At 38.8% G+C, this 27,395-nt stretch overlaps 1 protein-coding gene across 1 annotated transcript; it reads left to right on the top strand.

Annotated features, from left to right (window-relative positions):
• The first annotated feature begins 162 nt into the window (after positions 1-162).
• muc15 (mucin 15, cell surface associated) lies at positions 163-15,861 on the top strand. The gene is made up of 5 exons (XM_034872122.1): positions 163-387; positions 6,523-6,684; positions 6,742-7,429; positions 12,039-12,209; positions 15,439-15,861. Exons 2-5 carry the CDS (start codon positions 6,544-6,546, stop codon positions 15,552-15,554), a joined length of 1,116 nt encoding a protein of 371 aa, XP_034728013.1. The 5' UTR covers positions 163-387; positions 6,523-6,543; the 3' UTR covers positions 15,555-15,861.
• Positions 15,862-27,395: the final 11,534 nt, after the last annotated feature.

Genomic DNA, 27,395 nt, shown 5'->3' with positions numbered 1-27,395 from the left:
TCCACCCACTGGGGGAATTAACGGATCTAGCCTGGCAACACGGCAACTTGGCAACCCAGAATTATTATAATCAACATTTTAAGCTGGCAACATGAAATTGGGTGGTTTTTCCTCTCTCTTGCCCACTCATAAATTTACATCCCTGTCCTTTGTGATCCTTTACACAGAATGCAGAGGGATGCGGTTCAGGGCGTGTTGCTATTGCTGGCAGGTGGAGAAGCAGGTTGGACAGGTTGGCTCCCTGAATGCAACTCTGCTGAGCCCTCCTCCCTCCTTCCCTCCTTGTCTCTCCGGGCCGACTGCTGATTCACTCTCATATGTTGGCCCAGTGAAGAGCATTTGTTGCCTGTGCACCTGTTCTCACCTGATATACCCTTTACGAATAAGGTAAGGATTTACTGAGGAAGCTCTTTTCTTATTTAAGGTTCTCAGGAAATGTGTGATGGATGATTTTTTTGTTCTAAATATGCTTAATAAGATTTGGTTTGCTGTTATATTTTCAAGTTGAACAAACTTTTTATTATAATTTGATCATACCTCGCAGTTTTCTCAACACTGCTTTCTTTTTTGAAAGTTTAAAAATGTCTCAAAAACAGAAATTCTTTTTGTGGGTTTAAGTGAAGAGTTTGTCGCCGGTTGCAAAAATATCACACAAGGACGTGACATAACCTAAACATGGAAATACTTAACTCAATTATACAATATGAACTCAAAAGTATGAGCCCTAATGACTTTGGAACTTGGGGCAAGTGGTTTTAAGAAGTAGTTTAATTATTTACATACATTTCAATCAAAAATCTAACTAAAGGAATACTACATTAAAATTTCTTCAAAATGTAAGTAAAAGTACATATCTACAATTATTTATTCAGAATGGCCTCTGTCAGTGTTATTTAATTTTTTTAATCATTAGTAAAACAGAAATTGAGGTTGTATGATGCAGGAAATGTATATCGTAAATGACGATATAGGTGTTGATTTGAGTGATTTGCAAAATGTCAGGTCATAAGAGTCTGTGTGTGGATTGAAGGAGTTCAACGTGTTTACAGTGATGATCTCCCTTTCTTTTTCTTTGGCTGCACCTATGGCGTTTAGCAGTAATTGCAGGTGTGTTTTTAGATCTTACATCCCAGAGATCTAAACACTGTCACCTGTGTGACGTCAGTCAGTTGGCAGGGACCAAAAAAATCTGTATGCCGCTTCACACACACACAAATGAGTTGAAGAGCGAGTCTGTTGTGCTAACTCCACCAACCTCTGCCGGTTGATAGAAAACTCAACCCTAACTGGGCTTGTTTCCCAGGAATGGGGCCCAGTTTGTAATATTATATCAGTGGGCCATAGGCTCACTCATCATTGTGTTAACTCATTAAGCAATAGATGCGATCTTGACAGAGATTTACTTGAATGAATGTTTTAGGATTATCACTTTAAGTCCATGTGTGTGTTTATGTGGGACTGGATCTTTTTAAATGGACAGCTGAGAGAGCTGTTGAGGTGATAGCTGGTGCAGACTCTGACTGACCAGCAGAGTGGGAACTCTTTTCAAATGACGGCTTTTCTGAGTGCAAAGGGTCGGAGGTAAATATCGACCACAGCGGCGCAGAGACTCTTTGGTGGGATGCTGACAGCCAAATAGCCTTTCAGCAGGCTGGGCAGTTTTCCTCTGTTATTACTAAAAACAGGTGAAAAGTTGTTCCACACAGCTATGCCCAATGTGATGACAGAGGTGAGGCTATATTTACTAGCCATAGGAAGTGACAGGTTGAGTTTACACAAAACCGTAATCACTGGCTTGAAATCAGTCAATATAGGTCGCCCACAACATTTTCGAGATTAAAGATCAGAGTCATTAATTGTTGTATGATCTTTGCGCAATCTTAAATCTTCTCTCCCCTGACCATGATTTAGTCTACACAGTACAAGTGAAGACAAACCAGATAAATCTTGGATCTGCAGAGCAGCCTGTTATACTAGTTGTCTGGTACTACGTTTATGACAGGATTCACACTTCAACATGCTGTGTTACTGTGGTCAAACAAACATGTTAAAATCTAGGGGTAACATAACTTGTCCTTATTTGTTAATTCATTTATGACTATTTTTAACAGTTTATAGTCAATACAGACAATGCGGGAGAGAGAGAGGGATGTATTTTTAATGACATTGGCATAGAGTTCTTAATTTCCAAACTTCACATAGAAGGGTTACTGTGCCAGTAGTAGTAACATTTACACTTGTACACATGTATATAGTCTAATTTATTACATGTACTGTGCTAGTAGTAGTAACATTTACACTTGTACACATGTACACAGTCTAAATTATTACATTCATTCTGTAATACACGACAATTAAGTGCTGAATTCGAACTGTGGCATATTTATTACACATTATCAGTTCAGAAGAACAGCACCGGAATCTGAAATTTCTGATCATTTAAAGTTTTGAATATAGAATTAAGTCTTTACAAAGTGTAAGCTTTAGCTACTGCTCACTATAAGTGGTGTACCCAGGAGAACTTTAAACTTTATTTTGTTTGGTGACAACAGGTGAGTCTTTTTTGACTCAACCTTTGACTTAACCTTTGACTTAAGAGCGCCAAAGATGCTAAATAGCAATTTTTAGCCAGGTTCACAAACTTTTAATCTCTAGCTGCAAATGAACTGCTCAGTTTATTCCAATTTATTATGTTTCCCTGGTGCAGTGTTATAAACTCTAAATTGTAATTGTAGCTCTTGGTGGATTGAAAATGACACGCTCGTCTTATTAGCAGCAAACTAGCTCCGTTTGATTGCTCCTGCCTTCACACAGCGGTCTGCAACATCAACAGGTTTTTATTTCCCACAGAACAGACGATAAACACGCTTGTTGAGAAACAGAGCACAGATGAACATTACTGGTTTATTGGCCATTGACAGTCAATCCAATTTCATACTTATTAAAGAGCGGTTGTTTCATCTTTAGAAGGTAAAAGTGGCTCTTCAGAAATCCCAACTCAAAGTATGTATATGATGTTTTGGCTGGACCACGGGGATTAGCCCTGGGACTTCAAAACTCTGTCCCTCTGTCACTCTGTCACGAGTGGAGGAAGTTCCACCATGGGTCAGAGTGATTGTGATGATGTCAGTGTTGGTGCTTCCTCATTTGACACTGCCCTTTCAAGATGTATAGGTTTTTAACTCTGCTATCGCCCATCAATCAGCTGATTAACTTCCTCAAATACCTCAATACATGGTTGTTGTTGCTGTTTGTTTTTTGTTCATTTCATCATAGAAAAATTAGGAACATCAGGGACAAGGTCTGGATAATCTAATGGGTTGGCAAGCAGCGGATGCACATTTAATCATTTAACGTTTAAATCATATAAAATACGTCTTCTGTATTGTTCAAATTAGATTATCAGTGTGTTTTCTTGCAAGAGCCACTCAAAAAATAAAATTGACGAGACGCCTGTACAATTGCTAGAGATCAGCTCTGTGGCACATTGTTATGGGGTGCAACCTTCATCTGGTCTGTTTAATGCTACAGTGCATAGTTTTTGACTCCCCCATGAGGAATTCTGAGTAATACCAAGAACAATGTCATGATAAAAGCTTTCTGTGATCTCAAACATGCCCCCACCCCTCCTGGTAGCCAAGGAGGACACGGAGGATTAAAAAAACATGATGGACTCTTTGGAAGAGGTCATCATCTTCACTCGAATTTCTGTGTGGGAAAGTCGCCAGACAACACAATCTCCCTACATAGTCATACTGAGAAATACAGAGAGAGATGTGTGGAGCTGATAGTTTTCATGAGCTTTGTAACTCATTTGGTTATGGCTTGAATGTAACGGACGTTCATTAATATCAAACGTAACGCAATAAAGCTTTAACAAAAGTTAAAGCCAAACTTTTTCTAAAATTTTTGAGATGAAAGGCATTTTGGAGATAGGTCTATAATTTGCGGCAGATGATGGATCTAGATTGGCTTTCAACAACTGCATGTTTAAAATACAGTGGGACAGAACCAGTTTGCAGAGATGATTCAAAATTGATGGCCGAGGGAAATGAAAAGAACATGCAGTGGCAGAAGAGCTGATGCTATTCCTGACATCTCTGATCTTATTTTCAAAGAAAAATGGAAAGTCACTGAAGTCTTTATTTGAAAACACTGTCACGTCAGGAGGAGAACGATTTACAATGTTGTTGACTGTGTCAAAAAGGATGTTTGGGTTACGCTTGCTGGAAGCAATAAGGTTAACCATGTTAGTATATGCAGATAATAGTTCTTTGTGATGGATCGATGGAACAAATCGCATTGTACTTAAGGACACTTTATCCAAAACTGATGAGCAATATGTGTTGAAGGAGTGGATTAAAAGACAACACTGCACTTAAGTCAAAAGCTGCTGTAGATCTAAACTAAAAGACATGCAGCTCCTCGGAGCAAATAGAGTCAAGATTGAGACCAAGTGTAAAAAGTATGACCCCCAAAGTGTGTGAGACCAGAGCTGGATACAATTGAAAGATTCAGTGTCATTAAGAACATATGAAGCAAAGATGAGAAGTAGTTTTTTTAAATGTATTTTAATTTTGGTGGTACCCCAGTAACATGTGTTATGACAGGTAAAACCAGAAATGTGAAATCCCCAGATTTTCATGTTCAGATCTCTGCAGCTGCAGGCCACAATGTTCTCAACATTGCTCTGTAGAAAGAGCCTGTTGCAATGCTTCTGAAAAGAAGCAGCTCAGAACAAAGCAACCAATCCAAATAGTGAGTGACAGAAGTCCCTGTGGAGAATAACTAGAGCTGCAGTCATTTGTGTATTGAAGTGAAGCCAAGGGGAGAACACATGACTTACAAGGCACTTGTTTGCCCTTTCATAAAGATCTCATTGGAGATTGTGTTTAGACCATGTTGCAATGTGGTTGCTCGCTGTGTGTGTGTTGCAAATCACCAACAAGCTCCGGATGTAGCAGCAAGGGGATGTCATGTACATGAACTAGAGGCCCATGTTCACTGTTCCATCAACTGAGCAGTTCCCTGAAAGACGGGATGTGGGACAGGATTAGTGGTTGAAGGATTTTCATTATGTTACCTGTGTCAGTGCAGCTGACCTGAGCTGTTGAGGCAGGTGACTTTGTGCCTCTGGAAAATGGGAACAACCACAGATGTCTTATTGCACACTGAGTCTTTCTATTTGGTCAGGGAGAGTTTGAAGGCTGTGATAAACACAAGTTTACTACATGTGGCTGCATCCGGAGGGTGTTTGTCCAGGACAAGTGGTAAACACACTCCTCAGTCGCTGGGAGGAAGTAGGGTTCAGGGTGCAGAGTTCTTATCATATTTATTGTTCTTAGCAAATATATCTTCATCTGTGTATTTTGCGATAGATTCAGAAAATGTAAGTTATTTTGACATAGCATTCAAAACAGCACATTCTCAACATACAGTGATGTAGAGTTGGGTGATATGGTGAAATAAATATAACAATGAAAACAATACAATATAATGACAAAATGTTCCCTGTTTGAATGTTGCAATCTAGCAGATGTATGCAATACCACATTAGAAGTTGAGCGAACAATGTCCAATGTTTGGGGGGTTTCAACCATATCACATAGTCTTCATTAGCAGATGTAGTTTGCTTAGTTGCCTTAGAACTGTAGGTGCTAAAACTTAATATCATTTTGAACCCTTATTGACTTATTGAGACCTTGATGGAAACAGCAGTTTACAAAACAATTTTAGTTCAAGATCTACTTACTTACTTGTTATGGAGCTTTGGACCAACTTGAGGTTTCAACCATTAATCTCAACCTTTAAGTTGACCACATGCCTGAAAAGTGTCCCGTATAATGTTTGAACATCTAAAATTCTCTGACGACAGAGGTTCACAGAGACACCCAAACTCACACAGAAACTCAGACTCAGGAGTATATGAATGAAAAAGGGATTTATTGCGGATGATCAGCAGCAATTAGGGTGCAGGATAGAGCAGCGCAGTGACGCGCCCACAGACACATACAGACAGGAACACACAGGAAAGGAAAAAAAACAAGAAACACAAGGAAACACCCAGTCGACTTGGACTTTGAGTGGTGAGACTTATTAACAACTGCTTTCAGCGTCAAGAATGATGTGAAGACATAAAGATTTTTTAATTGCCTTGAACTGATTTTCAGAGTAACAAGATGTGCTCCTCATTACATCAAAATAATCTTGAGTAAAACACACGAGTAGGACAATAATCCAAATTCCAATTTTTTATTTTTATTAACCATCTGCTGGAAATGAATTAAGACAACAAAAATGACAACACAATCATTTAGTAAAATCGCCATCATAAGATTCCACTGAAGGTTGAAAATTCCTTTTCACTATAATCTGTATTAATTAGTGAGCACTCAGATCTAAAGTACTATCAAAATGTTCAATCTCAACCTGCTTATTAACCTTAGGCACTTTTAAAACAACAACGAATTATATTTATTTCAAGAAACATAACAATGTCTAATGCTCTCTCTTGTGTTTCAGAGTAAACCCCCCAAAAAGGAAATGGGACTGCATTTAAAAATCACAGCAGGCCTCCTTCTGCTTATCCAGGCCTTTCACCTGGCATCGCTCCAAAATTCAACCGACTCTCCGGGGCGGACAATTGATAAAAGTTGGCTCCGTGCTGGCTTACTTAAACATCTGGTACCGCTCCAAAATTCAGCCGACTCTCTGGGGCGGACAATTGATGATAGCTGGAAGTCTGAAAACCAAAACGCTACAGTTACTGAAGAGGAGACAGAGTCAAGAATTGAATTCAGCAGTGGGATAGCATCTGGCTTCATGACTCATGAAGACGAGGAGAATGTGGCAGGCCAAGATACGGGTGCAAATGAAACATCTGATGAGCGGACTGCTGACAATAGAACCAATGGTCTCACATTTCCCACCAATTTTACAACCAATCAACCTAATTGGCCAGAAACCACCATTTCTCCATCTAATGCAACTTCAGTTATCACAAACTCAAGTCAGATCAACATTACAGAAAGTGAAGAAAAATCATCGACCATGAGCCCTCAAAACTCAACAACTCATCTTAGCGCACCAAACTCGACCAGCTTTTCAGATAACTCCAATCGCACCGATTTGCCGACAACCACCTTGTCTCCAGAGATAAATGCTACTCAAGAATCCTCGAAACCCGGCACAGATACAGGGTTAACTAATGCTACCGGATCTACCAACACAACAACTGTAATAACCACAATGAAGCCGGAGATAAAGGAAACATCCACCACATTTACCACCACATCTTCATCTACAACGGTCTTACCATCCAAAACCACAGAAACGAGCCCTGAGATTACAACTCCCGCTGCTCCGATCACACATGAGAAGGCCAACAATACAGACCGAGATGCAGCCTCAGGGGGCAGCGATGAACGAGGTACTGCTGCCTTTCATGTGTCACAGTATCTGGTGCACATTTCTGTGTCCAAACTGCTTTTTTGTCTTCTTAGCAATATGACATCACTTTATCGACAGTAGAAAAAAACATTAGAAAAAGAGTGTGTGTGTGTGTGTGTGTGTGTGTGTGTGTGTGTGTGTGTGTGTGATATTCTAAGCCCTCCTGACTAATGTGTGTTGAGGTTTGAGCAACAAAGCAACCAAACAGGCACAACGCCCTTTACAAAGCGGTTACCGTGACTTAAAGTAACCGTATCATTGCTCAAGAGCATCTATTAATGTTTCTTCTTTTACACGTTGCTTTTGTCCACTCTTTCCCTGACCCACATTTGCCTGCATCTATTTTCCCACTGGCAGAAGACAAACTGCCCTTCTTTCAAAGGAAAAGGTTAGATTGGGTTTCAGGTGCTATCGATGTGGCGAGTGAGTGAAAGGCTCTATTACAACCACGTTTTTAGCACAACAATGAACCACTGTTTTAGTAGCAAAAGAATCTGATAGAGGTGGCCTGAGACTGAGGTCAAAGATACTTTTGCTGTCACTGTGCAGGGGCGTGAGACCAGTCTGTGGTGTAAACCACAAGATCAAGCTGACACTTTAGGACTGGAAAAGGCTGTTAGTCTTTTTGCAATGCAAATGTCAAATCTATCTATCTATCTATCTATCTATCTATCTTTGAATCTATCTATTCAATTCAATGTTAGTTATAGTATTAATTCCTACCAAGAGTTATCACAAGACACTTTACAGATCAGGTCCTATAATTTACAAAGAACCAACAGTTCTAGTAGTTCCCTCCAGAGCAAGCAACCGTGTGACAGTGGCGAGGAAAAACTCCTTTTAGGAAGAAACCTGGGACAGACCCGGGCTCTTGGTTGGTGGTGTCTGACGGGCCGGTTGGGGTTGAAATGAATATTGGCAATAACAGTCACAGTAAATGCTAACGGAACAGTGACTAAAAATAGTTGTAGTCATCACACAGCATTACAGGGAACAGCGGGGCGTAGCAGGGCACCGCAGAGCGTAGCAGGATGTAGCAGGCCATCGCAGAACGTGCAGCAGGACCACAGCAACAGCTGCAAACATAATTTTGGAGCCTCCCTGATCCAAGGAAACATGCTGGGGGAAAAGAACATTAGGACTCCAGGGAATGACTCCCCAGAGCTAGGTTAGTAACAGGCATTTCTGGGACATGGATGCACACAAATGGAAAGATAAAGGAGAGAGGTAGCTCAATTTATCAATGGAAGGAAGTCCCCCGGAAGTCTAAAACTACAACATCATAACAAATAATAAATCATAATCATAACGATTCCACAGGAGAGGAGCGTGATGGTTTCTAAATCCTGACTGAAAGTCCTCCAATGAACTATTGCTATGTAGAAAATCACATAACTGAGGAGTGACTACCTTCTCAAGGATCTTGGAGAGAAAGGGAAGGTTATATATAGGTCTATAGTTTGCAGAGACATCAGGGTCGAGGGAGCTTCACAGCTTCTTTAAATTATAATATTACGTAACTCTTTCATAGAGACATATTGTTCACATCTAGTCATGGAGTGCTAACCACGGGCAATGCTTCTTTAAGCAGCCTCGTTGGAATGGGCTTTAAGAGACGGGTAGATGGCTTAGCTGAAGAGACCTTTGACATTAATTGTTAAAGGTCTATAGGATAGAAGCAGTATATGTCAGGCATTGTCATTCTATCTAGTGCTACTGCATTTAAAGGCGGACCATTAGAAATTGCGGGCAATAGGTGATGAATTTTATCACTAATTGTCATAATTTTATCATTATAGAAGCTCATAAAGTCCCCACTATTCAGACCTAGAGGAATAGATGACTCAATAGAGCTTGGACTATCTGACAGCCTGGCTACAGTGCTGAAAAGAAACCTTCGGTTGTTCTTATTAGTGAGGAGTATTAGTCTGATCTGGCATTTCTGAGGGCCTTCCGTTACATTTTCAGACTGTCTTGCCAATCTAAACAAGATATTTGCAGTTTGGTGGAACGCCATTTACTTTACATTTTTTGCGAGATTTGTTTTAATTTGCGAGTTTGGGAGTGATAGCAAGGTGCTAGTATTTTTTGCTTTACCATCTTCTTTTTGAGAGGAGCAACAGAGTCTAAAGTCGTCTGTAGGCAGGTCGCAGCACCATCTACAAATTTATCAATTTGGGAGGGACTGAAGTTAACATAAAGGTCCTCTGTTATATTAAGGAATGGAATTAAATGAAATGCGTTTGGAACATCTTCCTTAACCCTTGTGTTGTCTTCCCTTCAACAATGAAATGTTTTTTTATTTCAAAAAATATTTTTTCCCAAAATTCTTGTCACTTTTTCAATGTTGTGGGTGCTTTTTTATGTTTTTTCTAAAGTTAATTGATATTTCTAATGTTGACATTTTCTGCGCTTATTTTAAAGGCCCATTTTTTGTGACAAAAAACTGAAAATAGGTCAAATTTGACCTGAGAACAACACGAGGGTTAAATTTAACTATAGCACTGTCAGAAAGGCATCTAGTGTAGACGCTTTTATTTACTTTAGTATAGTTGTGTAGTAAGAATTCAAAAGTTATTAGAGAATGGTCTGATAATAAAAGATTCTACGGAAATACTATTAAATCTTCAATTTTGATGCCATATGTCAGCACAAGGTCGAGGGTGTTGTTTAAACAGTGCATGGTCTTATGCACACTCTGACTGAAACCAATGGCATCTAGTAGTGAGTTGAAAGCAATACTAAGGCTATCATCAACATCCACATGGATATTAAAAATATAGTCTAACTATGGTCCTAAAGCTCGGTATATAACAAGAAATATAATTGGCTGTATCTATCTACTCGAAAAGTAGCTTTTCCTGCATAATATATGCAGCTCACTACCATGTACCCCATAGCAAGTCAAAGAAAAAGGGGGCTTTTAGAGAGCTGGCGTGAGGTCTGGATTAAAATAAAACTCGGATCACACGGACAGATGTGACAGCGGGACATAATACTAACAGATGATGGCAATAAACAGTTGGAAAACAGTTGTGAAACTGCTGGCAACGCAGAAAGAAAGAAAAAAAAGCTCCATAGTCAACATGACAGGCACAGCGTGTGCACACCAACCATTCAAAAACACAGACGGTTGAGTACAGATAAACATAGTCTATAAATATGAGCAGAGGGAACTTTGCTGTCACTGTCATCAATAAATAAAATATCCACTTACTCCAGCTGCTTGACCGAGGCACTTTATGAATCTTAAATTGTTTCATTAAAACACACCAAGAGTCTAGTGCCATGCTGGCAGCTGTGTGAGGCACAGCGATGCTATAAGATCAATGGAGCATGCTAGTAATATATGCACACATTCTCAATGTTCCTGTAACGTGCAGATGTTTATAACATTTTCCCTATCTTGGGTTACATTAGTGTGTTAGCATGCTAATATTTGCTAATTAGTACTAAACAGAACTTACAGTTGAGCATGATGGGAATGTCATTAGCGCAGGTATTTGGACATAAAACAATCTACAGTGCGTAGTAGTTGGTGAAATTCGTGTTTTGACCGGAACCGCTACATTTAAAGTCAGGGAATAACCAAAATTATTACACTTCATGCTGAAGGGAACAGATATGTCTGTACCAACATTCATGGCAACAGTTAAAAGTTGTGAAAACATATTTTCATAGACTTACAGTAACCTCAATTATATTTGTGAGCCAACATTCAGAAGAGAGGGGAATAAGATACATATTAGTACACACAGTATATACAATATATACTTCCGCTTATATCTTGTTTTGGCGACTTTCAAACAAAGAGGGATTGAGGCTATAGTAAACACTGCCTGAAGAAATTGATCTTTTGGTTCAACTTGGTTAAAAGAAGATTTATCCCACTAATTGGGTAAATGAAGTCATATGTAGATTAACAGAGCCACTGAATTATTTGTGTATTTAGTAGTTCAATGTCAAAGGATAGTGAAATCAATTCTGTCACTTTCAGAAACTGTGATTTTTCCACTGCTGTTGCCGTGAAAACAAACTGGGAAACAGAAGAGTAGTAAATGTTCTTAACTTCAACAATTACACAACTACTGCATCATGTCATACTTTTTTTTCCTCACACATGTACAGCTGTCATAATGTGAGAGCAAAGATGTGAATCTCTGCAGATGATTAGCTGACTGCCATGTATACCTGTAAATAAGTGTAAGGGATCTTGATTTAGAAGATGAATCAGTCGTGTAATTCAAATTCAAAAGTGATATTATAATGGGAGCTTAAGTAATGTTCAGTCACATTTCACCTTATTTAGATGATGAGCACAGCCTGCCGTCTTTAAATATTCAAATGTATTCAAGAAATGATCATGACTTTGCCTTGTTAATTGCATTAATTATCGCAGCGCAAATTTGACAACAGCTGACTAATTGGGATGTGTATCTATGCAGCGTACTGCCAACACAAATGTGAAAACAAATTTCTGCTATAATTATCTGACAATATCCCTCAAAGATAGCAGTTGATATAAATAACTTTGTTGTTGACATATTATTTATCTCCCACCCCCGCAACACCTCATTCCTCCAATGAAGGTTTGGCAGCGGAGAGCAACATGAGAAAAAGAAACCAAGCGTGGGGAGCTGTTCTGGGAACGGCGGTGGCTGTGGCCGTCGTGGGACTGGTAGCCTACATCATCCTGAAGAAGAAACACCAGAAGGGCTTCTCTCACAGGAAACTGGTTGAGGACTATCCTTCAGACCCAGGTAGGTCCCGACACACTCTAATCCAGCCAATCTTAAACCTTTTTATCATGTTAAAGGAAGATTCCACACTAGGACAAATGTAATTACAGTGTTATCTGTGACTGCATGATCGGGATTTAATTAGGGTTGCCAACTTGACCTGACGTTGTCTAACATATTTTAACAAGTTAAAAAAATTTGGGGAAATAGTGTGATAGATGAAACCCTGAAAACCATTTCACATGGGTATTGTCTACACTTAATTTGGATCAAACAAACAAGATATAATGTATAGATGTACATAAAATATAACTGCTGGCTGTAGGTTAATATTCAACAGACAGGCATGAGTTGTTCTGATCTTCTCATCTTACTCTCAGCAAGAAAAGAAAAGTATTTCCCAAAATGTCAAACTTTTCTTTTTAGCCCACGGTTCCTCTGCACCTCTCTTTCTTGGTCACACACAAACACACTCTAAGTTAAGCTTAGCATGCAAAATGGGATCAGGTACTATGACAGTTTGCAATTTGTCTAATTCTTGCCATGAAGAGGAAGACAGCATTTTCTTGTCACAGTTTCCCCTGCACGCCCTCATTTTTAACCTCTCTGTTGAGGTCCAACTGAAATGAACCTGCATGTTTTATTTTCTCCTGCAGCATATAAATCAGATTGCAGGATAGATTCTCCCTTACATATTTTAGATGAGTCAGATTACATCCTAAGTGGTAAATCCTTAGGCCCATTTCATCCATACCTCCTCAAACTCTGGAGGAGCTGCAGGATGCCCTTCACTGGGAATTGAACCTTGAAAGACTTTTTCCCCTCATGATTCAAAAGCAATCTTCCAAAACAAAATGGAGGAAAGGCTGTGTTGTGATAAAAAGATTTTCTACAATACAACTTTAACAATGTAGAGGGACACATCTCTAATCCAATTACAGTAACTATGAAGTTCACCATTATGATATAAACATAAAAAATGCTTAAAAAGTACAGATAAAAGGATTAGAATGCCTGCCACTTTGAATCATATGCATAACTATCTCTTCATGTAGACATTATTATTCAATACCACTGTCCTTGACGTGTAAGCCACAGTTACAAGCAAGTTCTTTTAACATATTTTTTATTTTGTGTCACTGGCTAAACTATCAGAGGCTTGGTGGCTAATGGAGCATGATCCCCAAAGTACGGTGGCTGGGCAGGTCAAACGTGCTAAGACGGCCAAAAACACTTTAATTAAGAGAAACAACACAAAGAAACGCTACAATTACACAACTGAAGTTCTCAAGGTCTTTAGTAAGAGTGCTGAGTGGAACAGCTAGAGAGAAAGAGAGAGCTTGTTTTTGAAGCATAAAGAAAAGTGGTGAAGGTCCATCCACTTTTTCTTTTTTTTAAGATTATTTTTTGGGGCTTTTTTCCCTTCAGTATAGTAATAGTAGATTGGAAAAGGGGAGAGAGATGGGGGATGACCTGCAGCAAATGGCAGCAGGTCGGATTCAAACCCTGCACCGCTACAGGACTCGGCCAACAAGGGGCGAACGCCCTCACTGTGTGAGCTAGAGGCCGCCCCCGTACACTTTATCTAATCTTAACCATTTCCATGGCTAAACTTAACTGTCACACAGGCCTAACCGTGACCGGTCAACAGGGCTGGGCAAGTTACTTTTGAAAAGTAATTAGTTACAGTTACTAGTTACTTGTTCTAAAAAGTAACCAAATTAAATGCTCAGTTACATATTACAAAAGTAACTAGTTACGTCAAAATGTTATGTAAATGCGTTACATTGAAGTCAATTTTTAAATGCTCAAATGTGACCCCTCTCCACCCCTCTTTAACGGAACATAAAATACATGTGCATGTTCAATTATTGATGATAAATCTGAATATTATAATGAAATGGACACTTAATACAAGACATTATTAACAGAAACAATGTACTTATCTAAACCCTTTTAATGTTGCTGTAGGACAAAGTGAGACTAGCCTCCAATCAGATGCCATGTATGTAGATGTTATGAGCTAGTGGATCAACGCAAACAACAACAGCGATGTTTTGGAACTTTTGAATTATTGCCCCTCAACAGACCACAACTGGGCAAAATTAAATAATCCTTGTTAAGCAGTACAGCAAACATAAAATTTCAAATATGTAAACAAATACATACAGTCTTTGTAGTGCAAATAACACAAGTGACCTGATGTTTATTTTGCGCTGGTTTGTGCGTGTGTGTGTGATAGAGTAAAGCTGTGACAGCGATTAGCTTCGAAGCAAGTAGCCAGTCTAGATTTATAGTAAGAGAAGCAAAGTGCCCCCCCCCTTTGATTTCATAACCCCATACCTGTTAACCCCATAATCTCAGCCAATTGTCAGCCTTTATGCGCTTGTCTGATGCACGGCCACTAGCCAAGGAAGAAAAAAAGTCTTTACCTCTAGGCTCAGAGTTCAAGTTGGTCTGATGAAAAAAACAGCCTCAATTATAGTAACCCGCAGCATTAGTTGGCCGTAATGTTAACAACGTTAAGATGGGAAGAGTGATCAATTAGATTACTTGTTACTAAAAAAAGTAACGCAGTTAGTAACGCCGTTATTTATAATGCTGTTATTACCATCACTGCCAGTCACTGGAATTTTATAGATAGCCTTTCATACAAATTGTTGGTCATACGTTTTCTTATAATACCATACAGACCAGTTGATGAGAATAAGTTGCACACATTACCTTCTATTCTTGGATCTCCAGCTTGGATAAGAAAGAAAAAAAAACGCACACACCTTAGCCATGTATTTACAGTGATATCATCCTATGCTTCATTCTAACATCAACCTGTCGAAGAATCTGTTGGGATTTATTATTTTGTCCTCTCAGGAAATTGAGCAACCCTATCTCTGTGTTGCAGTTGTTATTTGGTAGTTAAGAGAACTCAGTTCTTCGGTGTACCTACTTACCTTCAATCTGCCTGGTTTACTCTAGCCTCTGCTAGTGATTTCCTGCATTTCCCCAAATTACTTTCTAAAAGCTCTGTAAATTGGGTGGGAACCTGTTGCATTCAGTACTTTTGGTGCAAAAAACAACAATGACAGGAATGATGATTGTTTGCTCAGGACTAGAGCTTTTTTACGATTGATTTGTCTCAGGAGGGAACCCTGGCTCCTTGGCTCTCTGGGTTTTCTTTCAACATAATGAGGCTTTAGAAACAATGATCTCTATAATAAAAATCTTTAATGTTAACTTTTCTGATTTCTAGTCATCAGATTAGACAACAGCGAACCTTTGGACTTGAACTTTGGTGGCTTGGCCTATTACAACCCAGGACTCCAAGGGGACAGCATCCAAATGACCAACTTCCCAGGACGCCGCTGAAACTGAAACGACTCCCGAGACCAAATTCATGAACTCCAAGGAAAGAAAGTTGGCCAAATTGGCATCTGATAAACAGCCGATATTGCTGAGTTTTGTAAATAAGACATTTGTGGATGGAAAGATGTTTGTGGAATAATGCATTATGTTGAGTAGATTTATATAACAGAGGGATCACTGAAGGCAATCTATCTGAACTATACCGTAACAGCCAAAATTAAACACTGTCAGACATTTATTTATTTTGCCAAAGGGTATCCAATGAAAACTTTCATAATGGAAAATATGATTTGCAGTCAATGAATGATGTCAAATAATGTATATTTGTTATATCTTTTTTTAAATAATTTTGAATCAGCTTGAATGATTCAGAGCACACTCTTACAGCTAAAGAGAACAAACCAGAATGCGGGCCCTGATGATGCAAATAACATTCATAGAACAAACAAAAAGGGCTGTTGCTCTGCGGCCTAAACAACAGATGATGCAGCTGGCCTGATGAGGCGTTTGTAACAAAATTCTGAAAACCAATAACAATAACGTCATCCATAGCAACAATCACCTGCTGTTGTTGCATAGGGAAGGCAATAAAAAAGGTACATTTGAACCGTGCTTGCAGATATTCCACAATTGGCAGTCATAGCCAGAGTACGAGCATTAAACCATCAAACCGAAGACTCAAGTTTGCTTTGCGACACCAGCGAGGGATGTGGAGAGAGGCTGGGTGCCGTTTTGTTATTCATAGACTGAGATTTTGGTATTCAGGAAGGGAGTCGTGTATTTGGTCTTAGCATAACTCCATAGCAACAACTATATCATCATAATGTACTGCTTAAATCTTCTGACCTCCAGGTGTCCAAACACCTTTATCCTTTTTCTAAGTTTGCTTCAACTTTGAGTGACAACCTTCAGCAAGAAACATCTTTTTTTGACTGATATATTGTGGTTGGACAAGAAAGAATAGACCGGGATAAACTACGCTCTCTCCTCTTTGTATGTATCTAAAGCCTTTGTACAGTAAAATCAAATTCATAACTGTTTTTTCATTTAACTTTTCTTATTGTACATTGTTATAAAACACACTTTTATCATTGTGTATGTGAAGAAAACACATCTTTCAGCTCCCTTGATCCTTTCACTCATCATTAGCTGAGTGAAGCCCCACACTTGATGAATATCATTTCGACCTAAGCAGCAGGCGGCAGGTCTACTACCTTCTTTGCTCTGATTTCAGACATCAGTCAGCCAAGAAACATTTTGTCTGACTGAGAGAGGAGTGCTAAAGAAACACTGATTACTGCAGAAACAATGCAGGATGGATGGATACTGGAAGATTTCTACATCAGTTACCACTGCTTGTGAAATGTAATGAAATTTGAGGATGATGCCTTAATAAAAAACCAACCCCAAATAAGTTTTTCTTCATTCATCGCTCTCACATGAGTTTGTATTTCCTTCGAAGATGTTCTGACTGAAATGGTTCTTTTTTCATTAAACACAGACACACACGTTAGTATATAGAACATATTCGGACAAGCTAGGGTTTTCTTTCATATATCACAAAAACCTGCTCTGTCTCAGTTTTAATTAACAATTTAGGATGTGACTGTTGGCAGGCTGCTCTAATTAATTAACTGATACAGAGCCCTTGGTAAGAAATGTGCATATCTCATTGGGGGGTGTAGACAGGTTAATTCATACTTCCAGCACAGCCAAATTAATTTGAATGAAATGAATCGATTGCTATCTAAATTGAGGCTATGTCAAATCTATTATTGGCTAAATTCAAATCCATTTTCTTCCTACTAACTCGCCTTTAAGCCCAGCCAGAGGCAAATTGTGGTGGGAGAATGAACAGCTTAAACTCCAGTTTGACAACATATTTAAAATGCAGTTATAGTACCTGGCACAATATTCAAGGGTCCTCATTTGGGGAAATTACACTCAAATCTCAAAATTTCCCACCCCAAATATACTTGAATCCATCCTTTTTTGTTGTAATTGTTGTACTACTCATAATTCCGCATTGCTCTCATATTTACATCAAATGTTTAATTTCAGTTTAACCACTGAGCTGCATGAGATATATATGTAATGACCTCAGATGCAGTCATAGAATAGCATGTTGCCATAAACGATAGCAGAAGTCATAGTATAGTATGTCAAAAAGAATCACAGAATATTATGTCAAAAAAAGTGATGAAAGTCTTCAAATAAGCATAGATTTTGCTATCTGTTATGGAAACTAAGACACCTGTAAACACCTGGCATGTCAAGGAAAAGTGATACAAAAAGCATAATGTAGTATGGCATTAACGCTTTTTTAAACATACTATACTATGACTTGTTTCTAACTTTTTCTACACACTACACTATGACTTTAAAAAAAAACGTTTTCAACATTCTATTCCATGACTTTGACCTCAGACTTCGCACGACTCCCAAACAATGGGAAGTCTAACAAAAGTAGTTTACTGGGTAGAGTTTAAACCAAATACAAGAACACTCACAATGAGGATCAAATTTCAAACTGAGAAAAACGCTCACTTGGAGGGTCCCAAAATCACACACAAAACCTGATGTCATGGAAATCTGAGAACGAGACCGAACAAGACGAACTGGCCCAAGACAAATGGAGACAAGGACCATCAGGTAGGGAAAACGGGTGAAACCAATCAGGGGTGGGGTAGACAATCACAAGGTGGGAAATTCACACAAAGGAAGGAAGTCAGGCTCTAAAACGATGCGGGAAAAGGTGAATACAATATAAAACAGTAAGTGTACAGCGAGACTAGACATGAGTAACAAACTTGACGAGACACAACAGTGTAGTTATACTGCCTTGATTGTTAAATACTGTAACAGCATTGGCTTTTGACTATTTTGACAAAGGTCTGACAGTAGTAACGTTAAACCACACAATGCTTAACAGTGTCTTAAAAATCAACATTAGGAAAAGAAATTGAAAAAATGTGTGAGATGGGCTTTGTTCAATGTGTGGGAATGTCTCCCATGTAGCATTGAGCATGTTTACTCTATATTGTCCCACTTGTTCCATCAATTACTAAATAAATTGATAATTTGCCAAATTGTGCTAAATCAACATACAGTGTATGAATGTGTGTGTGTCTGTGTGTGTTTGTGAGTGCAATTGTAGGTATATTTTGCATTACGTTTTTAACTTTAACTCTGCTTGGACATCTTGGCTGCTAAGGTTAGTTTAGGGTTAACTATAAGGAAATGTGTGTAAACATTAGCTGTAAACCTGTGGTTCAGGATCACCCAAACAGAAGGCATTTTGCATTTTAGAAGTACACCCACAGCTCAGACTGTTGTGACATTAAAGACATTCCTGGGGTGTAATGCTAACTCAGTAGGCATAGAGAGTGAGAACGAGACCAACCACCAGGTTAACATTCTCCCTCTGTCACTGTCTGGTTGCACAGGTCGGCCGCTCACTGCAGCTTATACATTACCCATGTGTCTGACAGCGTATTGTCTGCCAGTGATCCCTCCACACTGGTTGCTGCTGTTGGGTCACTGGGGTGGATCTGAAAGGTCAGCGTTCTCCACTGACAGAGCCCATTCTGGGAAAGATAAACAAATACGAAAGGTTACAAATATACAGATGAGACAGGGGAGAGATATTTGCATAGACAGGCAATGAATACTGAAGAGCCCCGTGTAAAATAAGCATAGATTTTGCTATCTGTTATGCAAACTAAGACACCTGTAAACCCATGGGAACATGGCAACGGAATTCAAAGCATGCATCCATTTTAAACAACAAACAGCGCAACCTCCAGGCACTGTTGGCAGGTAAAAAAGAGTTTGACTTTCACTTAGCCTTTACTTCACTAAGCCCCACTGACATTCAACTTTTATTAAAAAGATTGTGTAAATATACTCAAACAAGCACGGAGTATAAATGCAGTCAATCTTCCCAAGAAAGCCAAGATTTAAATACTGTGTCTGAAATAATAACCAGCATGCTGTGTCCAACGTGAACAAAGCGTCATTAATAAGGGCTGGTTAAAACACACATAAAGGTGGAGGAAGGAGAAAGCCAAGTTCATATTGTAAATTTAGAATAATTTCCATTAACATAGCATCAATTTCATCAATACAGTTAAAGAGTCATGTCATATTCCCTACTCTGCTGCTCTAAGTTTCTAGTTTTAAATGAAATTTTAGTTTAATCAATTTTGTCTCTTTCCACTTCCACTATCCGTAACGGAACTCCTGCCCATTTCATTTTTCACATGAAAAGCCCCCATTAAAGAAAATGGTGGAAGGGTGATGATAAGAATTAAGAATTTGCAGGAAGTGTTAAACGTGACTGATAAAAAACCTCCACACAGGTGTTTCCTTCTCAGGTTGGCAAAACAGAAAAGAGAAGCGGTGTACCAAAATTACACATGGTTAGATGACACCAGCTGGCATGGGTTGGGTAACAGTATGGCATGACAAAAATCAAGACTTTAAATAGCAATCATCTTCATCCTTTTTAAATAATTGTATAGTGAGGTCCAACTACAAGAGTGTATTTTTAAAAGCCCTTTTATCCAACCATGCAAAGACTCAGGGAAGATAATAGGAACATGTCCTGTGAATGTAGCGTTAGCCAGACTTTGGACAAGTATAATCAAAAAGATATGACAGAAAGTGGGCCAAGAATGGACTTATAAATAAACTATACAATAGATTTTCCACAAGGAGGCAGAGACTGCCAGCCAACTCTTGCATAAAAAGGTAAAGTGATAAGTGTGCTTTCAATCCAATAAAGTCTGTAAGGCCAGATAATAAAGCCTAGCAGCCAAAGATAATGGCATAATGCTTTTATCATACCCTTATAATCAATGAAGCATAGAAAGAGACGATAATAGGAAAAAAAGGCTTTCTCTTTACGCGCCATTACATAACTTTTACCTCCTCTCAGGACAGGGTGGAGCAGGTTTTAAACCATGGAATCTTAACAAGGTCAAAGGCTGTCTGAAGAAGGTTTCAGACTAGGTGATTAAGGAGCGTGCCATGTTGTTGTAGATCACTTGGCTCGGTTCCAGTTGCTGTGAAGCATGAGTGTCCTCACAAGGGACAAGAGCTGATGAGGACTGAGTCCCCTGCAGGGACCAGATCTAACTAATGAGAACACAAAGTGCTTTGAGTAAAATGCAAGTCAAGTCTCAAGTCTTTATATGCAAATTGGGAGTCACACTGCAAGTCTTTCAAGCTTCTGAATGTAGTCTATGTTCATAAATGGCACAAGACAAGACTGTAATGTGACAGAGATGACAATTGGGGCTCTGAATAAAACGTTTAAATGCTCAAACCACCACCTGTCCAGAGCAAATTAGCATACGTCCCCAAATGTCATACTCCTATTTTAACAAATACGTATGTATACATGGCAATGCCAGAATATAGCACGAGTAGGAGGTCGAGGGTATTAACCGAGTAACAGTGAGACATGTCATGTGTAATATGGCCAACCGGGGACATAAAACCTTTTGATTGTTTTACATCTATGTGGCCAATGCTGTCAGTCTACATTTATACAAGTGGAGGTTACTGGTCATGCATCTGACTGTGAAGGATGAATGAAACAGCTGATACAGTATGCACACGGCGGATGTCCCTTATCTCCCGCTTACTGTGTGTGTCAAGGTGTCCTAACCAAGTGACCTTATGAGACAAGATGGGAGTGAGAATGTGTTGGAGTGAGTATGGAATTGATATTTGCCTGATAACTAAATGATTCACAATGAATGCGTTTTTGCAGGATTTGAAAATACATGACACACCTTGTTCCCATTATTAATCCCCCTAAGTGGCAAAAAACACCACTTACTCTAGGTTTAACCAAGCTGTTAATTGATACTGGACTGAGTTTGACTCTAAAATAAAAGCCACCCAATTAAGCTCCCACAGTTCCACCACACATCCTCCTGTGCTGTGTGGTTTATTCTCTTTAGCTTATTCTGAGCTGTCTATTTACAGCTCCGAATAAATGCAGACTATTGTTTATTGAGTTCCTCTCAACAGCTTGTGCAGCCCAATCCAAGTGGGTTGCGTACAGATGTTTGCAGTGTGGGTTTAAACGTCCAATATTTACATCATTATTTCTGTAAATCTTAGTTTCAAAGCAAGCCAACTGTCAAATAGAATCTGAAAGGAAGTCATACAACAGAGGATTAACTGAGGGAGATTCAAGGAAACAGGTGGTAGTCTGACATGAAAACTACATTTTGGGGTTAGAATGGTGGCTGGGTGGTGGCTAGGTGGATGTTTTGGGCTTTTGGATTCAACTTCAAAGTATGCACTCGTCATGGTCACTATATGTTCTTTCAACAATGAGCGGATGACAGGTGTGTGCTTACTAACGACCTGAAATGGGAAAACCTGTTTAACTTGGCAGCAGAGACAAAGAAGTAACATTGTTAAGAATATGGTGACATGTAGCCAGCGCAAGAGAAATTCTATTCAACACAGGCAACTGAATTAATTCAGTTAATTTAAGTGAAACTATTTATAGGCAGAATGGTCACCGGTAGACAACGGCAGCTCTGTGTCTTTAAATGGAGGTAAACCTGCCGTTTTGGAAGCTTTCCAACTCAAATGCTGCAAAACAGCCTGATTAGAGGAAGTAATTATCCAGTGAGGTGAGTCAATCAAGACCTGTTCTTGTCCAGTGTCTTGAGTTGAGTTAATCATAAACCAATAAAATGGAAATCTGAAGTCCAGCTACAGTCTAAAGTGGCAATAAATTACATCTCATTCTGTAGATTACATTACAATCATTGCAAATTTAATTCAGTACCTTGGAAAAAGCATTTGACAAAATAAACCACCTCACTATCTCAACTCATATCACATGATTTCTATCAGCAGATGGAACTTGCCCAGTTGCCGTTCAAATTTAATGTAATTAACCCGAAATCTCAAGCTTTAACATTGCTATTTTGGGCATCTGCCACAGTAGACACATGTTTCAAGCTTAGCCCGGACCTCTGTATTTGGGGGATCTCTGGCACAAGATCTATTTTTATGTTGTTTTTATTATGCAATCTGGCACCTTACATACATTCATAGTACAAACATGTGAATTAGAAAATAGTTGGTGGGTCTCTAGCACCCTTTCACAGGCCAGATTTGGCTTTGCTCAAAGCGTAATTCTCACCAAAATGCAACCTAGGGTCTTTTTGTGAATTACCCGAGTCAAACTTTCGTTTAAAGGCATAATTAGGACGGAAGCATCACTTTTAAGATGTACCGTATTCTCGTTTTTCACAATGTTTTCAATGTTCGCTTTCATGTGTAGAGCCCCTGGTGATACTTTGAGCAAAGTTTCATGTTGTGTCAAGTCTTCCTATAATTTTAGAAATAGCTATTTTGAGTTACGCTTTAAGTATCACTGGTGTAGGTGGTGCACAATGTAATGTATTTTAAAACCAACCAAAATGTGTAAGGCCTCAAGGAGACAGAGTGAGTTTGAGTGAGAAACAAGAAAACTCCACAGGGCACCTCAAAAACTCTCACCATAACACCAACTCACAATGTGTAAAACCAAACTAAGATAAACATACTGTATATACAATAAAATAACAAGAATAAAGAAACTACTTTACAGGTAACTTATCATAACCTTCAATAGATTTTAAGTCACTATATCTGTACAAATATGTTAACAATTGTTTAGCATTAAAGTGGGATTAAAAAATTAACAATCAAGCATTCTATCTATAGAAAATGATACAATGAGGAGGAACATTGAGCCAGGAGGTGCTGTTTAAAGTGACAACAGGCCAAATTCCATCTATTGATGAATATTTTGTGCCATGATCAAAAAATAAAGATCAGCTATTAAATAGACCTTGGGCTAAGACTGTCTTTTGTTTTTTTCTTCCTTTGTTTCAACGTGTTTTTTGTAGAATCTGTCAGTGTTGATAAGATTCATTAGCTAGGCTGATATCTGTATAATACTACTGAACACATTACTGACTGACTATCCAGTACTAATTAAACCCATCGCTGACTGGGAATACAAATTAATTAGGAGAGAAAAGCAACCTTTTTTATTTCAAATGTGGTTCAGGAAAGACTGTAAGCATCCCCCACTAATGACAATGTAACTCATTTACACCTTGAAAGAAATTAATGTGAGTTCACTTGTGAGATTGCGGGTGTCGGTTGTGTTGACTTGCTGCTGGCTCAGTGCTTTTGCACTTTTCTTTTTCTTTTAAGTGTCGTCCTCCTGACAATATTTGAGGTTTGGGCAGATAAAGAAGCAACTGAATACAGAATAAAACAATAGATGGTTTGTGCCAGTCAAAGTGCCTCTTCAAGAGTAAAATGTCTTTTTTCTCTGCTTTCCCCCTATTATTCCTGCATACACACACACACACACACACACACACACACACACACACACACACACACAGACGCAGGCTGACACACAGAAGATCTTAGGCAAGAGAACTGCAAGGCTGGCAAAAAATCTGCCTCCGGTCCTCTTCATCTTCGCTCCACTCCTCAGCAGCACAGTCCTGGATCTCACATATAAGTAGATATACATAAAAGAAGTTTTCACATTAATATTTTAACTAACTTTAAGCGAAATTTGTTTCTCTGCAAATGAACTGATTTAGATGGCTGTAATGAGCAATTAATGTGAGGAAAATAAAACATCACTTTAGGTAAAATGGAGTCACGTTACAATGTTTGGTTACTGCTCTGCATCTTGATACTCTGAATTTATGGCTCTTTTTGGGTTCTTGAACATTATATTCTGTACATGATTGTTTTATTACAGTGAATAGTCCAAAGAAAGCTATCAGACCCCTTTACTGTAATACATTCAGTATGTAGTAACCGTAGTCTGAGTTTGGGATGTGTTACCAAACATGTTGCTCCTGTGGCTTCTTGAAAACCAGTATGGGGATATGTACCGTATGTCTAAGTGCATAATGTCACAAATCCAAAATCATTTGCTAAGAAAACAAACAGATCTGCATGTCTGTATAAGGGTTTAAGTGAGATAGGACTTGAAGGTTGACTCAGCAAGATTCGCACTAAAGTAAATGTCTTAGCAAAGGAGAATTATATCCTCGTATCGGCCCTAACCAAATGTGATGCATGGAAGCAGCATGCCTCAGCATCTCGTGAACAGCTCAATGAAAAATGTGGCGTATCAGAGTATCGTGGAGAGTGAACTCACTGGGGAAAATGTAGAGCAAAAGTAATCAATTATATTACACCTCCCACCACATTCCCATTGCAGAGGACCCTTGATTATTTAAGGGAATTAGCTATCGATCAGCAAAAGTGAGTCAGCGGGAACGCCACCAGCCAGCCAGCCGGTCAGCAACACTTTGGTCAGCAGCCACTGACTGCACCACTCCACCTCTCATCAGGCTGCTCAAACAGGTGAAGGCTGCCTAGGCACTTGCCTGTTCCCACTGGGCACCTGGCTCAACATGACTGGAGAGGAAAGCAGAAATTAATAATTACTAATTATGCATGGGAGGCAGGCAGGCTCAAATCAAGATCAACACATGTTGAGGAAGCTTTGAAGTCTACTTATTTATTTATTTCAGGTTGATTTAACAGGGACAATGCACACTAATAAGACATATAAAAATGTAAAATGTGCCAGAATTAGCCAAAATATTGTTTTACATCTGCTGGACAGGTAATGTCACACCTAAAAAGATAAAAGAATTATAATAGTACATATACTGTAGGCTAACCCAATACAAGTAAAATTAACTATAAATGTAAAAAATAAATACCATAAATACCAATATCAAACAACAACAAAAGTGTAACCCTTGTGTTGTCCTCCTGGGTCAAAAACGGACAACATTTGAAATTTTTGTCCCTTTTTCAGACTTTTTTTTTAGTTTTCACTGACACCACCTTATCACCACTAGTTTTACAGTACATTTTGGAATTCATGGTCCATAAACCTCATTTATATAGCATTGTACGTAATATTTGAGTTAAAAAAGCCGAAATTGTGAATTACTTTGACTACTAGTAAAGATCAGAGGAACGTACGGATGAGTATAGTCAGGAAGGAAAGAGATCAATTGTATTTGCAAAGAGCGTTTGTGGTAATTTGGTTAAAAAGAAACTCATATTTCAGATAGATACATTTTTTAAAGGGGTCAAATTTGACACAAGGACAACAAAAAATGAACTTGACGACCACATAGGCATAGCACAAGTGGCACAAACAGGCAGGACAGGAAAGACCAGATAGCAGCAAGATTTAGTGTCTACATGTTATGACAGTCCTGATTACCTGTTAGCCACTTCTTTAAGTTAACTTTAAAAGAAGTTTTAAAACTCCTAATGTGAATTGGAAAGAGGTTCCATTCACAAGCAGCCCTGAATGAAAAGCTGTTTGACCAAATGCAGTTTTCCTTAACGGAACAATGCAGTCACCTCTCGCTGCACTCCTTGTAGATCTGTAAGTAATTGGTACTGTGTTTGTTAAATGGCTCAATCCATGTAAAATTGTGCAATTAAAACAGAGATCTTATGTTTAACCAAAAATTAAAAGGTTATGTATTTTTTTTTTAAACATGACAATGATGATAGTGCATGGATTTCCTGTCAAATATTTTAGGAGTTTTTTTGCATAGCGAGAGTAGTGGTTTGAGAGAAGTGTTGCTTGCTTGTGACCAGGTTGTCAAACAATAGGTGATATGGGATATTACTGTTATGGTTTAGATATTTTGCTTTGTATTTTGGGGATTTTGGATTTTGCATTTTTGATTTTGTCTCGCATATTTGGATCTTTTGTTTGTTGAACTCTGGTGTTCATAAACCCTTGTGAAACTCTTTCCTGCCTGCCTCTGCGTGTTGGTCCTCACTTCTTTAAACCATCACAGTTGAGTGCATGATCATCATAGCGGCCCTTGTTGACATGCAGCTGCGGACATGTCTGATGTTTTCCAGGTTAAACTCAATGTGAATACAATCCTACTCAAGGTTTCTTAATCATGCCATATGCCAGACTGCTGCAATGAAGGGTGTGCTCCTGGATCATTATCACCATTATTGTCCAGGGCGTTCACACCAGAGCAATCAACCGCGGTGTTCAGTCATTAAAAGATACATTGTGCTTTACACAAGTGGTCTCACAGAACAGATTACAACAATACACAGCTTCTTGTAAATACGTTGTTGTCCTCAGAAGATTCAATTATGTGCCTGGGAGAGCTACGGGGTTTAAACAGACATTATTATTATAAAGGCAATGCATACGAAATGGAACATGTTCACGGAGACGATATTACAGTAGAGACAGATAATTTGATGAGTGTAACTTTGTTGATCAGAAAGTAGGCTACACAAACTATCCTGTATGGAAGACGAAGAGCCTGAACCTCTCTAGCTGCCAGTCCACAATCCGTATATATGGTGCGTTCGGGGACTTGAACTGGTTCACAAGCCAAGTCCCCACGCACTGAGCTACTGCTGCCTCAAAGTAAGGGGGCCATGGATGGTAAGTTGTGTTAATGTGAATGTTTGCAGTAAAAATTACTTTCAAACTTCACACTTTTTTGACCACCACAAACACTTTTCCTAGTTTCAATTAGTTCCAAGCTGTGTCATGAAAAAATGTTTTTCTCACTTTTTGCAGTATTAGGTGTGTGCTTATGGACACAACTTTTTTTACATTAACACTTTATTAAATGACTGAGTGTGAGGTGATGGGGTTGCTGTTAGTGAACTAACACTATGAACATTTGACTCTGCAGCTTTACAGATGTTGTTAACCTCTGTTAGCTTTTTACTGTTATTGTCCTCCACAACATTTTTTTTGTACATTTATTT

Source organism: Etheostoma cragini, chromosome 1 (genome assembly GCF_013103735.1).
Source record: "Etheostoma cragini isolate CJK2018 chromosome 1, CSU_Ecrag_1.0, whole genome shotgun sequence".
Classification (NCBI taxonomy): Eukaryota; Metazoa; Chordata; class Actinopteri; order Perciformes; family Percidae; genus Etheostoma; species Etheostoma cragini.
The sequence above is the reverse complement of the archived record's forward strand: the minus strand, read 5'-3'. Positions and strand labels throughout refer to the sequence as shown.